This window comes from Gavialis gangeticus, unplaced genomic scaffold (genome assembly GCF_001723915.1).
Source record: "Gavialis gangeticus isolate Ggan-Ray unplaced genomic scaffold, GavGan_comp1, whole genome shotgun sequence".
Taxonomy (NCBI): domain Eukaryota; kingdom Metazoa; phylum Chordata; order Crocodylia; family Gavialidae; genus Gavialis; species Gavialis gangeticus.
The window spans coordinates 37270192-37271718 of record NW_017728995.1 but is presented as its reverse complement, the minus strand read 5'-3'; the positions used below and the strand labels follow the sequence as shown (position 1 = coordinate 37271718).

Below are 1527 nucleotides of genomic sequence, written 5' to 3'. Positions count from 1 at the left end.
GGCCCACAGGACTACAGAATATTTGAGAGACCTTGAGCCATTTAGGAATGTGCATCTGTCTGTCCCGCCCCGGTAGAAAAGGATCCAAGCCATACACTCAAGTCTTGCCTGTGACTTTTAGGCTAAGCATGTTGATTTGCTTGGAATTCTTCCTCGCGAAACCCATTTTGCACAATCTCAGAACAACAGCACGGCTCGTCGTGCGTGTCAGAGAGGCCTCGCTGCCTCCAGGCACAGTGGAGCGCACTGCGACAATGCAGCAGACAAAAGGTCTCAATCCTGAGCATGCTTCCTATAGCCCCAGACATAGAAGTAGTGACTAGACTGCATCCGGGCCCCACTGGCTTGGTAGCACTTGTAATGCGCAACTGCGTCCACTTACCACAGACTGGTAACTACAGTGGGCTACTGGGCTGCTTGTAACACGAGGTTTGCTGACTGCTAAGGGATTACGTAATCTGTAAAGTATGACAGACAGCTTGGGGTCTTGTCAGTAAGCTGCCTGCCATGGCAAGGGAAAATTGATAGCAAATCTTTTTAAAAGAAGCCTGGGTAAGCTGGAGTAATTACTGTTATGGGACCTTCTTCCCTCTGTTATCTGCACCAATACCACAGTGAAGCAGCTGTGATCCCAACTCAGAAAACGGGAGTCTCACATACGTGCATTGGCTCTTCTAGCACCACAGCTGATTGTCAGGAACAAGCATGGTTCACATAAAGTGTGGTCACAAGCGTACCTGCACCATTTCCATACACTGCTCTTTTGTCCTGGCTGAGATGCACTGGATCTCTGGTTTCAAGTTCTTTTTCTTAAAGGCATCAGCCATTTTGCCACACTTCCAGATCTCCTCTGTGGACACAACACACCAGCGCAGGCTCTCTGGCAACCCTACATTAAACGTGAAAGCAAACACCTAGGATTAGAGCCCTGTGCATTCTAGGTTGGCTGGTTCATTTTTAGGGTGTAGGCATGTATGTACATTGCCTACTACCACATTTATGGGCACCTCAATTTATTAAACATATACACTGTTTAGTTGGCAGCCGGTATCAAGTGGAGTGCTCCAGGGATCGGTCCTGGGGCCGGTTTTGTTCAATGTCTTTATCAACGACCTGGAAGATGGGATGGATGCCCCCTCAGCAAGTCTGCAGATGACACCAACCTGGGGGGAGCAGTAGATATGCTGGAGGGTAGGGCCAAAAGAAATTACTTGGACAAATTGGAGGATTGGGCCAAAAGAAATCTCTTGTGGTTCAACAAGGACAAGTGCAAAGTCCTGCACTTAGGAGGGAACAATCCCCTGCACCGGTGCAGGCTGGGGGTGACGGGCTGGGCAGCAGCTCTGCAGAAAAGGGGTGACAGTGGACAAAAAAGCTGGATATGAGCCAGCTTGTTGCCAAGAAGGCGAACGGCTTCCTGGGCTGCATTGCCAAGAGCGTTGGAAGCAGATCGAGGGAAGTGATTCACCTCCTCTATTCTGCACGAGGGAGGCCACATCTGGAGTCCTGTGTCCAGTTTTGGGCCCC

General features: G+C 50.0%; 1 protein-coding gene across 1 annotated transcript in view; it reads right to left on the bottom strand.

Moving 5' to 3' along the window:
• The window catches only part of MELTF (melanotransferrin), a 66102-nt gene that overhangs the window by 21824 nt on the left and 42751 nt on the right, over nucleotides 1–1527 (bottom strand). Inside the window, exon 11 of the mRNA XM_019503532.1 lies at nucleotides 738–889. Within this exon, the coding sequence (XP_019359077.1) occupies nucleotides 738–889 (152 nt within the window). The remainder of the gene's footprint in view (nucleotides 1–737; nucleotides 890–1527) is intronic.